We start from the raw sequence: 12,658 nt of genomic DNA, 5'->3' as shown, positions 1-12,658 counted from the left end.
CTCCCATTCCACCCCTCTGACCTTGCTGGCACCACCACTGCTGTAATCCTGAGGGATCTTGGGTCCTGGTGAGGCAGGCGTTAAATGTGGGTTCCAGGGATGTTTCCTCTTGGTCCAAAGCCCAGTGCTGCTATCAGAGAACACAGTGTCCTGGGCGCCGGTCAAGGCTGTGCTTGTGGCGGGGAGCACATGTTTGAACAAAGCCTTCATCCTTGGAGGCATCAGCAGCAGGGCCACGACTTAAAAAGCTCCACTTCCAGCACTGGCTCTTTTTCATCTGGCTAACCTGGAACGTACATTTCAGAGTCAAATAGAATTCCTTAAACAAAGTATTGCAAGTGATAAGCACAGAATGTTTTGATTTTTATCTCCTTTCTCTTCCAACCCTAAAGCCCCATAGAATGTCCCAGTAAGAGTGTAAGGACCACTTTGTGGCTAACTGCCAAAACCCTTGTCGCCCTCAGCCCCAGCTTCCCTGGGGCCTTTGCTTTTCTGGCCCGTGTCTGTACCCAGGTTCAGCCCGTGCAGCAGGGCCAAGCCAGTGACTAGCCAGCAGCATCTACCTGCTTACCAGATGGGGCTGCGCCCAGGGCCTCCCGCTCCCATTTTGGCAAAGCCACGGGTTGTCATCCAGCTTCCTTTATTAATTACATTTCTTTTCATTTGGCCTCCTCTACCCTCAGCCCATTTCCCTTTCCTCTCAGATTTAAGTCCTTCTTAGGAATCATCCTCAATTCTACTCAACCGACCTTGTCCTGGGCTCTTGGGCTGCATCTCTTTGAACCATTTCCTTCCTGCCCAGGCGTATCTGTCATGCAGGTCAGAATGGTGGTTGGTGTCTGCCTTCCTTGGAATGATGCTGGTTTTGTGCTCCCCCCGAGGGGGAGCCCGCGAGGGGCCTGGTGGGGTAGCAGGCTGGTGACTGTGGACGCCTTCGAGTTGGCCTCTGCCCACTGAGAGCCCATCTGAAACGGAAGGGCCTCAGAAAGCAGGACTGTGCCCCCAGATATCAGCGAGCTGCACCAGCAGAGAACAAAGCTCAGTTCTGGCTTGGCCCAGCTGGGTCCCCAAACAAACAAATAACAAGTACAATACTCTAGTGTTCAGTCTAGACAGAGTGAGTTAAACGAGGATCACAATGATCTAATGAAAATAAAATGAAGATCTAGCTGGAGCAGAGCTGACAGGATGGGTGGCTGGGTCTGGCGTGTGGTGGGGACACACTAATGTGTCACACAAGGACTGTACTTTCAGAGTGGTTAGTTCTGCACCCCTGCTCAAGCCTTCTGAGCAGACCAGGCAATTGAGGGCCAGAGAAAAGCAGATGACAAAGACAGAACTCCATTTACAGATTATTTATTTCAAAGAGTTACAGAAGAGAGAGGGAGAGAGAGGGGAGGGAGACTGTCCAGCCACTGGTTCATTCCCCAAATGGCCTCAACATCCATGGCTGGGCAAGGCCAAAGCCAGGAGCGAGGAGCCCATGCGCTTGAGTTTCTTCTGCTGCCTTCTCAGGCACACCAGCAGGGGGCTGGATGAGAAGTGGAGCAGCTGGAACTCAAACTGGCATTCACATGGGATGCTGGCGTTGCAGGTGGCAGCTTTACATGCCACACCACAATCCAGCCCTGATGGTACTTAATTTACTAGTAGAACTTTCCAATCCCAAAAGATGATGGAGTTACAAAACAGAATCAGAGCTGCTATCTCGGGGTTTTTCGGCAAGAGACCAGCAGCCAAGCTGCCCAGCGGCTCGGCCCTGCCAGAGAGGGCAAGGGGAACAGCTCACCCCTCGGTCTCTGCCAGTACCACGGGAAAGGGAAAGATACCTCTAGCCGACAGGGTCATAGTTCTCAAAGAGTGGCTCGCAAGCCCTGGAAAATGCCTCAAGCTCAGCAGACGATCTATGGGCTCCTGACAGGAAATAACAATCAGGACGGGAGAAGGAGGCTGAGGAAGATACATGAGCACCAATTGGAAAGCCCAATCAGGACACGTTGACACGGGGTGCTCTGGCCAGCAGGCACCCCCAGAAAAAGCACATTAAGGGTGCTAACGAAGCACTGACAGAGCCATGAAGGCAACGCACACCAGCGTTCTCTTTGCCTCCCTCAGCACTTCGACAAGGAACTGCGAGAAGCACGTGGGTTACCTTCCGCTGTGCAGTGGGTTCGTACACCACAGGCTCCTGCGCTGCTGCCGAGGGGCGGGTCACTTTGGAGGACTGACCAGCGATGGCTTGGTGGGAGGGGGTTGGGAGGAAGCTAGGGTAGTGCTTCACAAAGGGAAAGGCCAATGCAAGCTGCTGCCGGGAAGTCAAGGAAAGCACCTGTTCACCTGGTTTGACCTCAAAGGGCAAAATCACTTCACCAGGTGGCTCGTGCTGACCACGCCAGCAGCAAAACCTGTAGTGCATGGCACTGTAGGACCTAATTATGTTCACCTCTGGTGAGCATAAAAATTACATGCATGGGTAACATCTTTTTTTTTATTAATGCAATCAATACATTCGAAATTTAGCAGCAAGCTAATGGTAATCTGATATAAAATCTCCTAGTTTCCTACTTATTTAAAATAAGTTGTTTGAAACCATCCACAGCAACTTGAAATCACAAGAACACAGAGGAATGACTGACGCCCTCTGGCAAGTTTATTTGTCACTTTGGAACAGTTTTGCAGTGCAAAGTGCACACATTCACTGGGAACCTTCACTATTGTATTGGGCCTCTTATTTTCCCCTATAAATAACTGTGCCTAAATATAAGAATTTGAAGTCAAACTGAGCCAAGTGTGCCCACAACCTTGCACTGGAGGGACTCTGCCTCCTTCGTATCCCACCTAGCGCTGGCATTCACAGAGCTGATGCTGGCCGCAGCTGCTGGCAGGCCCACTGCTGCCTGTCCTTTAAGACCGTATGCAGCAGTTCATGCTGCTTTGGAGATAACCCGCTTTGGTTTTACATGGGCACAAATGCACGGCGGGGCTCAGCAGAGCTCGGAGGCTAACAGCTCGGCAGAGCGCTCTCCTTGTCCCCGTCCACCCCCTCACCTTAGCACTAGAAAGAATGGGTTTGTTTCTGTGCCATTCAGCGGAGAAGGGGTCTTAGAGTTTTTTTTTGGTTTTAGGCTGGACAGTGGATTTTGCAGTGACTTTGGCTGCAGTCCCTTGGCCTGCGGTCGCAGGGGTCTTCTCTGCTTCGCCCTTGAGATCGGCCGGAAGGAGCCTGCTAGATGTGGAAGCGGACGTGCAAGTGGAATGGCACGTGTCAACGATGTTTGCAGTTGCCTTCTTGTGGGATGTAGGAGACTCCTTTGCAGAAACAGTGGGCTAAACATAAAAGGACAGGAGCAGATTAACTTTCAGACACAGAGCTACCCACAGCAATGCACAGCAAGGAACTACAATTCTGCCCCGGATTCGCCAGGTGAAGCACTCTCTAAATCCAGGCTATAAACCAGTCACACTGTAAAACCATTAAATGCCAGAAACAGCTCCTTTAGCACCTTGAGGAAAACTGCCTTGTTTAGTGTTTGGTGTGGAGCAGACTGTACGGGCTCAATTTTAAAACCTTCACTAATGCAAAGTCACAGTCTGTCTGGCAATCTGGCTACAGGGTAGTCCACCGGGGCACACTATAAGACATCTCATTTCATCCTTCCTGGAATTAATGGTGAGAATGAGCGAGTGGCCTGTCTGCAGCAACTTGGTGCCTGGATTAGAATCGCCAGGATGTACTAATTCAGGATGTCCATACAGATAAAACACCAAAGCTTCGCTAAGCCACCTGAGCCTGGGCAGGTCTAGAGATCTCATCAAGTCTTGATGCCTCACTGGCAAATGGGGGAAAATAACACTTTCACATCTACTAAGAGGTCCATACTGAGAATGAACTGAGAGAGTAGTCACAAGTAATTTCTGTGGGTGCTATGGGAGAATACGTTGAATCTCTGCCTGCAATGTCATCATCTTATATGGGTGCTGTTCACACCCTGACTGCTCCACTTCCAATCCAGCTCCTTGCTGATGTGCCTAGGAAAGCAGAAGATAGCCCACATGCTTGGGTCCCTGCACCTACATGGGAGCCCCAGATGAGACTGCAGGCTTCTGGCCGTTGTGGCCATTTGGGGATTGAATCAGTCAACGGTGGAATATTTTCTCTAACTCTGCCATTCAAACAGATAAACCTTAAACAAACAAACAAAAAAACAAACACCTCCTCCCCCAACTGCATGCATTATGTAGCTTTAATAAACAAAACAAACAGAAAGGGTTTTTAATGAGCAGTGATGAATTCTCCGGCACCTCACTCCACAGGAGAGGAGGAATCAGTCTTGCCTCTATTGTCATGATTGAAACAGACTCCGTTTTGAGCTCAGGACTGTTTACCAAGTGACCACACAACCACATGACGTTAACTGTAGGTTTCCAAAGGTGCAGAGATGCCTCGGGGCCCTGGCATGCAGAACACAGCCAAGACCCAGGGGCACTGAGCGGGTAAGCTCCTGGGCAGAGTGGGCCGAGAAGGAGCCCTGCGTTTAATAGTCTGCTTACAATAGTCTGTTGGGTTGAACAAGCAGGAAGTAGACAACTCCCAAAGACCGTGAAAAGATCACAGATAACGCCAGAGACAGGGACCTGGTGTTCTCTTGGCTGTTTAGGCTCTTGTGACACTGTGACCACATTTCATGCAAGCAGACATGTTGCTGGCAGACATGCTGTGACTTCCCAGGGCTGCAGAACAACATTGGGCCATTTGTACTTTCTGGTGCCTATATTTCAGGATGGAGAAAATCTACCTGTTGGTTGTTAACTGCAAACAGTCCTTGAAAGAGCACCTCCTCAGAATACCCCCCTCACGTTTGACTTTGTAACAGCATATGCCAAATCTTGAGTGGGTAAACTTTTTTTTTTAATTAATTACATTGCATTATGTGACACAGTTTCATAGGTTCTGGGATTCCTCCAACCCCTTCCCCTCCCCTCTCCCCATGGTGGATTCTTCCACCTTGTTGCAGTATTACAAATCAAATTCAGTTGAGAGTCTTTCATTGCAAGCATATACCAAGCAAAGAGTCCAGCATCTAATTGTCCAGATACATTCAATGGTTTCTTGGGGAGATCTCCGGTCTGAAGGTAGAGCTGGCAGAATATCATCCTGGTCAAAAGCCCCAACTTAACATCAATGACAATTTACAACATTATGGAATTAATTGTCATGGTATTGAGTAACCAATATGTTACAAGATGCAAGCTCTCTACCTCATCCTGTGACCACTTCACTGACATTTTGGTTTTGGTTTATATATAACCAGCTTCTATACACCTTAAAATGGCTATTGGGTACTATTCAGCTGTCTCGTGTCTATCCTCATTTTAGTATTTAGTAGTCCATAGTGTTGAGGCATAGTTCTGCTGAACCTGGCTGATTTCAGGATAGTCTAAACTGGCTTATAACTCTAGCAAGGCAAAAAGAAATCAAAGGCATACGTATAGGAAACGAAGAAGTCAAGCTTTCACTATATGCGGATGACATAATCCTATACATAGAAAAACCAGGAGACTCAATACAGAAACTGCTAGAACTTATACGAGAGTTTGGCAGAGTGGCGGGGTACAAAATTAACGAACGAAAATCAACAGCCATAGTGTACGCAAATAACACCAAGATGGAAGAAGATCTAACCAACAGGATACCATTCAAAATAGCAGAGAGAAGTATGAAGTATTTGGGAATAAATCTAACCAAAAGCGTAGGAGACCTATTCGAAGAAAACTACAAACTATTTAAAAAGGAAATTGAACAAAACCTCAAAAGATGGAATAACATCCCGTGCTCCTGGATAGGCAAAATCAATATCATTAAAATGTCTATACTACCACAAGCAATATACATTTTCAACGCAATTCCAATCAAATTGCCCAAAACATTCTTCACGGAACTGGATACAATGATTCAAAAGTTCATCTGGAAACACAAAAAACCACAAATAGCTAGAACCATCCTGAAAAATAAGAAGTTAGCAGGGGGAATCACAATCCCGGACCTCTGGACATACTATAGAGCAGTGGTTATCAAAACAGCCTGGTACTGGCACAAAGACAGAAAGGAAGATCAATGGAATAGAATAGAAGCACCAAAAGGGAACCCACACAAATACAGCCAATTAATCTTTGACAAAAAGACCAATGACAGTTCAAGCAAGTGGGAAGGCCTCTTTAGTAAACGTTGTTGGGACAACTGGCTGATAGCCTGTAGAAACAAAAAGATAGACCCACATCTATCACCATACACTAAGATCCAATCTACATGGATAAAAGACCTAAACCTACATCCAGAAACCTTCAAACTCTTGCAAGAAAATGTAGGAAATACCCTGCAAGACCTAGGAGTAGGTCCCGACTTTCTAAGAAGGACACCAAAAGCAATAGCAGTTGAGAACAGAATAAACAAATGGGACCTCATCAAACTAAGAAGCTTCTGTACAGCAAGGGAAACAATCAACAAAGTAAAAAAGCAACCCACAGAGTGGGAGAAGATCTTTGCACACGATATAGGCGATAGGGGGCTAATTTCCAGGATATACAAAGAACTTCAAAACAACCAAAAAACCAAAACAAACAAGCCACTTAAGAAATGGGCATGGGAAATGGGCAAACATTTCACAAAGGAACAAGTGCAAATGGCAAACAAACATATGAAAAAATGTTCCAGCTCCCTAGCAATAAGGGAAATCCAAATTAAAACATCGATGAGGTACCACCTAACACCAGTAAGATTGGCCCACATAAACAAGAACACCAACGACGCTTGCTGGCGAGGATGCGGGGAAAAGGGAACCCTACTCCACTGCTGGTGGAGCTGCAAATTGGTACAGCCTTTATGGAAATCAGTCTGGAGAACACTCAAACAACTCAAAATCTGCATACCATATGACCCAGCAATAGCACTCCTAGGAATATATCCAAAACACCTGTTTTACGACAAACCAACATGCATCCCTATGTTCATTGCAGCACAATCAGTAATTGCAAAAACATGGAAGCAACCAAAATGCCCATCAGCAGAAGATTGGATAAGAAAGCTTTGGTTCATCTACTCCATGGAATACTACTCAGCTATTAAAAAAAACAAAATGCAGTTCTTTGTGGCTAAATGGGCACAACTGGAAACTATAATGCTAAGGGAAATGAGCGAATCCCAAAAGGTTAGATACCACATGTTTGCCTTGATTTAACCTGTAATTTTTTGTTTGGTTGTTTATTATTTTTTGAACCTGTCATTGATACTGTCTCAACCCAGATGTTTCGAAGAATGGAACTTGCATTATTTTTAACATATTGTTTACCCAATACTATGTCAATTAATTCCATAATGTTGTATATTGATACTGAGGCCTTGTTGGGGCTTTTAACTGACCGGATCTTTACTCTGTTAGACCTATCTTCAGACTAGAGAAGGTCTCCCCAAGAGGCCACTGAACTTATCTGGACAATAAGACGCTGAACTTTATGCTAGGCATGTGTTTGCAAGCAATGAATCTCAACTGAACTTGAACTACGGTTATGCAACAAGGTGGAGGAATCCACCATGGGGGGAGGGGTATGGGAGGGGAGGGGGGAATCCCCAGCGCCTATAAAACTGTACTACATAATACAATGTAAGCAACAATAAAAAACAAACAAACAAACAAACAAAAAACTCTAGCAAGGCATATGACAACAGTTGAGGTGTAGGACTATATCAGGAGGGGTGTGCAGAGAATTCTTCCATTCCCCAGTGAGGAGTATCTAATCTTTGTGTCCTCCTAGTAAGGTATATGTGAATCCACACAGACTGTTTCCTGTCTGGTTTTAAGCTTTTCTTATTGTTCTCTGCCTATTCTGATTGTGTTTGTTTGTTTGTTTGTTTTTTGGGAGGGGGCTCTGGAGCGACCCTGATGGTCATTGCCAGAGAGGATGGGGATCCAAAGTTGGAACTAAGTAAGGACCAGAGAAGGCTCCTCTCCCGAGTCCCAAAGGAAGTTTGCTGTTATTTTGTGTCTATGGACCGCTCAGGGCTCCTAGCTGTTCTGATGACCTTTGGTCCTGTGTGGAAGGATTTGGGCTTCTTCCATCCCATGTGGTAGATCCCACTGGGGGTGGGTGACCTCAGAGTCCTCGGCCTCCAAGGGCACTCCAATTCCCAGTGGTCTCTTTGGCAGTTGGGATGTAGTCCTTGGTGCCCGTACTGATAGTCCTTGGTGAGGGTCCTGCGGTCTCCAGATTTGGGATACAAGCCTCCTCCTGTCCACCAGCTCCTTGAGTGAGTAAACTTAAAAAGCATTCTGTACTAAGAAAAAAAACCTGAATTTGCATACATTTTGAAAGTAAAAAGATCCATTCTTATGGTTTACTTCCCCAAGAAAATGACTGGGTTACTTCTCTATGTATTCTTTGAAGAAGTAAAAGAAAAAGTATTGAAAATTCTTTAATGTTCATTAATGCAGCTTTTATCCCCTCATTGAAAGCTCCTTATACTCAACCAAAGGGTGAGGATATAACACGCTAATGTCCCAATGTCTGGCTGGGAGTCAGCTGCTTTGTTTAATATGGTGCCAGTCCCTAGGACATGGAACTGCTCTTGGGAATTCCAGTTCATGAAATTATTTAACTGTCCACACACAACCTATTAGAAGGTGAAGCAAGCAGTAGTTCTCTCTCTTTGGAGAGGTTTTTTTTAAAAACATTTGTTTTTCTTTTAAAGGAAGACCTTTACAAAGAGAAAAGGAGAGACAGAGAAGGTCTTTCATCTGCTCATTCACTCCACAAATGATTGCAATGGCTGGAGCTGAGCCGATTCAAAGCCAGGAGCCACAAGCTTCTTCCAGATCTCCCATGTGGGTGCAGGGTCCCAAGGACTTGGGCCATCCTCTGCTGCTTTCCCAGGTCACAAGCAGGGAGCTATATCAGAAGTAGAGCAGCTGGGACATGAACCAGGGCCCACATGGCATGCCGAGCCTTGCAGGTGGAGAATTAGCCAGTTCAGCCAATATGCCAGCCCTGAGGCAATGTTTTGAACATGTCTGCCACAACTGGCCTTCTGTAGGACCGGAAGAGAGAGACAGTGATGTTGGCCCAGTGCTTGCATTCTGCACTGCTCATTTGTTGATGGCTTTGAATCACTACACTCAGAAGCTGCAGCTAGCAGGAGCAACTATTTGGAGACAGTCTCAGTGGGGCAGGATTGGTAATGTGAGTATGTCTCTCCCAGCCACACAGGGATTTTTAAGGCTCTAGTACCTTACAGCTACAATATCTCAGAATAATTCCCAAAATTTTCTGGCCAGGTGAAAGGAAAAAGGAAACTAAATCAACATGTTTGGCTGTTTCAGTGTTGCTGCAAGATAAGAAAATGAAAATCCTTGGCCACCTTAGAATTTCAGTGATTCATTTCTTTAAGTAGGTAGTATATCTCCTGACTTACACTCACAATGTTCAAAATCTCCCCGCCCCTGGTTAGCTCAGCATTCATCAAAGACAACCAAACTGTAGGTCTACAGTGTGTACTACCAGAGCACTTGGATGCATATTTAAACAAACAGAATGGGATGGCATTGTACTGTCATCTCCTTTGGCTGCAGGTCAACACAGTAATAATGGCAATCCCACACGATTCAGCCTAATCCACAGGTCAACATGTTTTCTTCCCTTGTTTTTATGCAAGTGGTAGTCCTCTGTACATGTTCTTTTACATAGTGATGTTTTCAACTAATTATTATCTTGAACGTCACAGAAAAAGTAGACTTTTTTTCTGGCTATGAACTATCTTTTTGTTGAGATGTACCATAATTTACTTAACTAGTCCTTTCACAATGATCATTCAAATTGCCTACAATCTTTTACTTACTTCCATTTATACAAATAATATTGTAGAGCACAGTCTTGTACTCATGTAGTTTAGCACATTGGTATATTTATAGAATATGCATTTTCAAAATAGCATTTTATATTAAAAGGTACATGTCTTTTTAATTTTCAAAGAAATAATCATTTTGTCTTCTATTGCAATCATGACAATTAATATGCTTAACAGTAAATATAAGAACATATTTTAAAAATGCTTATATGTATTTGAGAGAGAGAGAGCGCCTACCTGTTAGTTAACTCTCCAAGTGACATGACTGGGCTCCACGAAGGTTGGGAGCTGGGAGCTCAGTCTGGGTCTCCCACACTTATAGGGGGAACACACTAACATGAGCCATCAACTGCTGCCTCTCAAGGTGTTTATTAGCAGGAAATTGCAATCAGACGAGGGCTGGGTCTTGAATTCAGGCACTCTTAAATGGGCTGTGGGTGTCTTGACCAGCACTTTAAATGCTAAGCCAAATGCCCACACCTAAAGTTGGCTGTTTTCCTAATGTGATAATTTGGTGTTTAATATATTTTCAAACTAATATAAACAAGCATATTTTAATATCTCTAAAACGGACCTAAAATGGATTGCAAAAATGACGGTATTTTCACTCTCCTACTCTCCTGGTAACATCAAAGCAAATCTACTCACCTTTAGGCAAATGCTGATGGTAAATGTTTAGAAGCTTGCATGTAGCTGGGTATACCATGTAAAACACTGTGTGTTAGCATGCATATGTGTGTGCACACGTGTAACATGTATTGTATGCATGTGTAACATGTGTTTGTGTGCACACGTGTGCATCTGTAGTATGTGTGTGTGTGTATGTCCTAAAGCCACTGCTTAGGAAGCAGGGTCTTTCTAGCTGTTGAGTGATCTGAGCCTCCACTCCAGAACAGCTCATAGAAACTGTGCTCTGACACTAGCACAACACGGACACGGAATGACCTTCACGGTGTCTTGCAGGGAGAGCTGGAGTTTTCTTTATTAAGAGTCAAGCCTCTCACCTTCTTGGAATAAAAAGGCCAGGACAAATTCCAGCTTCCAGATTTTTCCTAAGACTGTGAACAAACCTTAATTTTTCAGGGATTTCTTCTGTTAGGTTACAGATTATCTGAATTTTAGGTTTCTCCTTTTCCTTTCTCAAGCTGGAGGGATTCCTTAGGGATCTAAGATGTCACCGAGGCAATTTTACAGTTTTGTAAATAAAGGACAGAGAAATGAAGAGTGAAATTGTTAAGGCTCTAAGATCTTTCAGGTCATGACAGGCAAACAGAAGGAGCGAAGCTCCCATAAGACGATACAAGAGGGGAGAAAGATGAAAGAGGGATTTCAATATTCAGTTTAAGGGGAAAGATTCTAACTGAGCACCACGAGTCTACTGGTCATCCATGTGTCAGTTCAAGGGCAAATCTAAAGATTGCTGTGGGTGTCCTCTGAAATCACTGCCCTCGTGTGTCATTTCACAGTGCTTAGGAAAATGGGCCATCCTTGGAAAACACTTTAGAAATAAAAAAAAAAGAATTCTCTGTCCCCATATAGAACTGTGGTGGATTCATACTTGAAACAATGCAACTGGCTTGAGAAGATATAAAAGAGCCAGAAGGGTTTACAGACAGGCTGCTAAAGTGATAAAGGGATGGAGGCTTCCATATAAGAGAGCCCTTAGTCTAAAAAGATAAAAAAAATAAGAGGATATATACAATCAAAGGAGTGAGCCGATTTCAGCACCATGAGCTGGATGGGATCTCTGACTGCTGCACTAAGTCAGGATGGTCACACCAGGGCTGCCCCAAGCAGCCCTTCGGTTATTACTCTTGGACAAATTCTTACCATTTACAGGTGGAATTGCTGGGGTCCGCGCAGTGGGTGTGGATGACACGAGGGTGTGATGAGAACAGCTCCCCTGTGCGGCAAGGCCCGGGGGAGTTTCCAGCTGTGTGGCAAGGCCCGGCGGAAGTCTCTCCGACCACCTTGATACTGTTTTACCCCCTGGCTGCATGGACACTCAAGCACCCCACTAAGAATTTTGCAATCTATTGAGGCAGTGTTTGCCCCTGTGGGATGGCTTTTATCACCAACGTGAGCTTGAGAGTTAGTGTCACTGATAATATCTTGGTGAGTGGGCCTTTGACAATTTACACACAGGAGCACAATTAAACCCATGCCATTTCTGGACACCTTATTGTGTACCTACCCATTGCCCTGAAATCGGGCCCAGACATATAGCACACCTTCTGGGAAGGGGCTTGAAAATATCCTAAATATTAATACAAGTGATGGGAGTGAGAGCTGAAACTGCTATGGCAATAAATATAGTTATTGTTATCTCAAAGGCTAGCCTGTCTTTGCAATTTTTTTGGAATATAGAAAATGTAACTGTTTTAGCCGCTTTTATAATTTTTAGCTAGAGGATTAAGGATGCTTTTATTAAAGAAAAATGCTTTTGATTATTGTCTTATTGTTTATGGGGTTGTAGGGGTCTATAGTTGTAGGGAGATTTAACATTTGAAGTTTCTATTTTAGATTTTAGGTTTTTTCCCTTATAACCTATTTTCCCATTAAATGATGGGTAAATTGTAGAAGTAAAAATGTGGTGGGAAAGTACTACTGATTAGCAGATAATCGCATGTGCCTTGGCCTTGGAGTCCTGGCTGTTGCTCCATGGCTACTGTTGAAGGATAAACAATAGCTTGCTTTGAAGAATATGAATACAGTATTTTGCAAAATTATCTTTAGGAGCACCTGCTTAGCCTTGAAGTACAG

The 12,658-nt window shown here is 44.5% G+C and overlaps 1 protein-coding gene across 2 annotated transcripts in view; it reads right to left on the bottom strand.

Moving 5' to 3' along the window:
• Nucleotides 1-2,494: 2,494 nt before the first annotated feature.
• STK33 (serine/threonine kinase 33) overlaps nucleotides 2,495-12,658 on the bottom strand; it is a 76,432-nt gene continuing 66,268 nt past the window's right edge. For both annotated transcript variants that reach the window (XM_040988975.1, XM_040988976.1), the window contains one exon: nucleotides 2,495-3,306. In XM_040988975.1, coding sequence (XP_040844909.1) covers nucleotides 3,103-3,306 — 204 coding nt within the window. In that variant the 3' untranslated portion in view covers nucleotides 2,495-3,102. The remainder of the gene's footprint in view (nucleotides 3,307-12,658) is intronic.

Source organism: Ochotona curzoniae, unplaced genomic scaffold, assembly GCF_017591425.1.
Source record: "Ochotona curzoniae isolate NIBS_2020 unplaced genomic scaffold, NIBS_Ocur_1.0 contig_517, whole genome shotgun sequence".
Lineage (NCBI taxonomy): Eukaryota > Metazoa > Chordata > Mammalia > Lagomorpha > Ochotonidae > Ochotona > Ochotona curzoniae.
Note: the sequence above shows the minus strand (reverse complement) of the source record. Positions and strands in the feature narration are given on the sequence as shown.